The sequence below is a fragment of the Larimichthys crocea genome, unplaced genomic scaffold, assembly GCF_000972845.2.
Source record: "Larimichthys crocea isolate SSNF unplaced genomic scaffold, L_crocea_2.0 scaffold726, whole genome shotgun sequence".
In the NCBI taxonomy this organism is placed as follows: Eukaryota; Metazoa; Chordata; class Actinopteri; family Sciaenidae; genus Larimichthys; species Larimichthys crocea.
The window spans coordinates 1-1428 of record NW_020859588.1 but is presented as its reverse complement, the minus strand read 5'-3'; the positions used below and the strand labels follow the sequence as shown (position 1 = coordinate 1428).

General features: G+C 42.0%; 1 protein-coding gene across 1 annotated transcript; it reads right to left on the bottom strand.

The window, feature by feature from the left end:
* Positions 1-5: 5 nt before the first annotated feature.
* LOC113745398 (zinc finger protein Eos-like) lies at positions 6-1370 on the bottom strand (the record flags this gene model as incomplete). The annotated part of the gene is made up of 3 exons (XM_027276942.1): positions 1131-1370; positions 845-1012; positions 6-158 (listed from the first exon to the last, which is right to left on the bottom strand). Coding segments are annotated over exons 1-3 (448 nt in total), but the record flags the coding sequence as incomplete, so codon positions are not given.
* Positions 1371-1428: the final 58 nt, after the last annotated feature.

Here is a 1428-nt window from a genome sequence, read left to right as displayed (position 1 = left end):
ATTACCCTGTGTTATTGGTGTGTTGACTGCTGTCTGGTGATCCAAACTCTTCAGATAACTATGGCAGCGCTCTAGATGTTCCTCCAATGTGCTCTGTTGTTTGTAGCTGCGACTGCAGTAGCTGCACTTGAAAAGTTTTCCCACCGTTGGAGAAGAAACTGAAAATCAGAGAAAAAATATTTGATTTCTTAGATGGACAAAATAGCCAAAATTTCACCCAATAAGATGGATACTGTTGATTGAATGAATGAGAAATAGCTACTATGGCAGTATTGTTTATTTGTATGTTTGTGCGAGGGGATTTTTCTGTATATAAAAAAAGTGGATTCCCCCATTGATTCGCAATTCCTGAAACTGTTCTATGTTGCTTGCCAATGACGCCTAACCTATCACCGCAATGCTTCATATCAATAGGCGTTCGGAAAGATTGACGTCAATTCGCTGAAATCCAGTTTGCACGAAGCTTTTCTTTGAAAATGAACCTCTTGAGACCCGCGGAGATCCGAGACCTACTGTACCCAGACTGTAACACCTGTTGAATGTGTGTTCACAAATTGAAAGCACCAAGAGGATTTCCTGTTCTCAGAAATTGTTAAATGTCATGTTTGTCATGTATTTTACAGTACATTCTTTTTTTTTTTTTTTCACCAATTTCCTCTGAACTTCACAGAAGGGGAAATGGACCATTCAATCCCCGCCTCTAATACTTACTGTAAATTCATGCATTATACCTCGTCACAATAAGGTGACATTAGGTTGAATAAGTGAACTTATGAAAGATCTCTTCACGTCACATATTTGATTGTGTCTGGTGCTGTATTTCACGTAAATCTCACTGATTTACCTGCATGTGTGCGTAGATGTCCAGCCAAGGCATCTCTCCCGCGACAAGCATAATTGCAAATGGGACACTTAAAAGGCTTTTCTCCTGAGTGCAGCTTTATGTGGCGCAACAAGTTCCCCTTCTGGGTAAAGGAAGCTCCACACTGGTTACACTGGAACGGCCTCTCACCTACAAACACATGGGTGGACAAAGGATTGAAATCATTTGAAGTATTGATATTTAGGGTGATAACGCACTGTACTTGGCTTGCAATGTCATGAGCACTTTCTTGTTGGCTTTTTCTCACCTGTGTGGCTACGCTTGTGCACCATCAGCACGTTGGGTCCGATGCTGATCATCCCACACACCTCACACTGGAGCTTCCCGTTGGGCAGCCTGATAGGTCCTGGTGAAGCAGCGTTTGGACTGGCCATCTCACTGTAAACGCTCGCTCTGTTTCTTCCTGCCCCTGGATTTAGTGACTTCGTTCACTGGAAAATCAGACACTTCTTTATCATCAAGTCCTCTTCCGGATATAGAAGTGGAAAATGGAGTAGGCGGGTTATTTTTACAAAATTCTCTTTGATGTCTGTTCATATATTTCT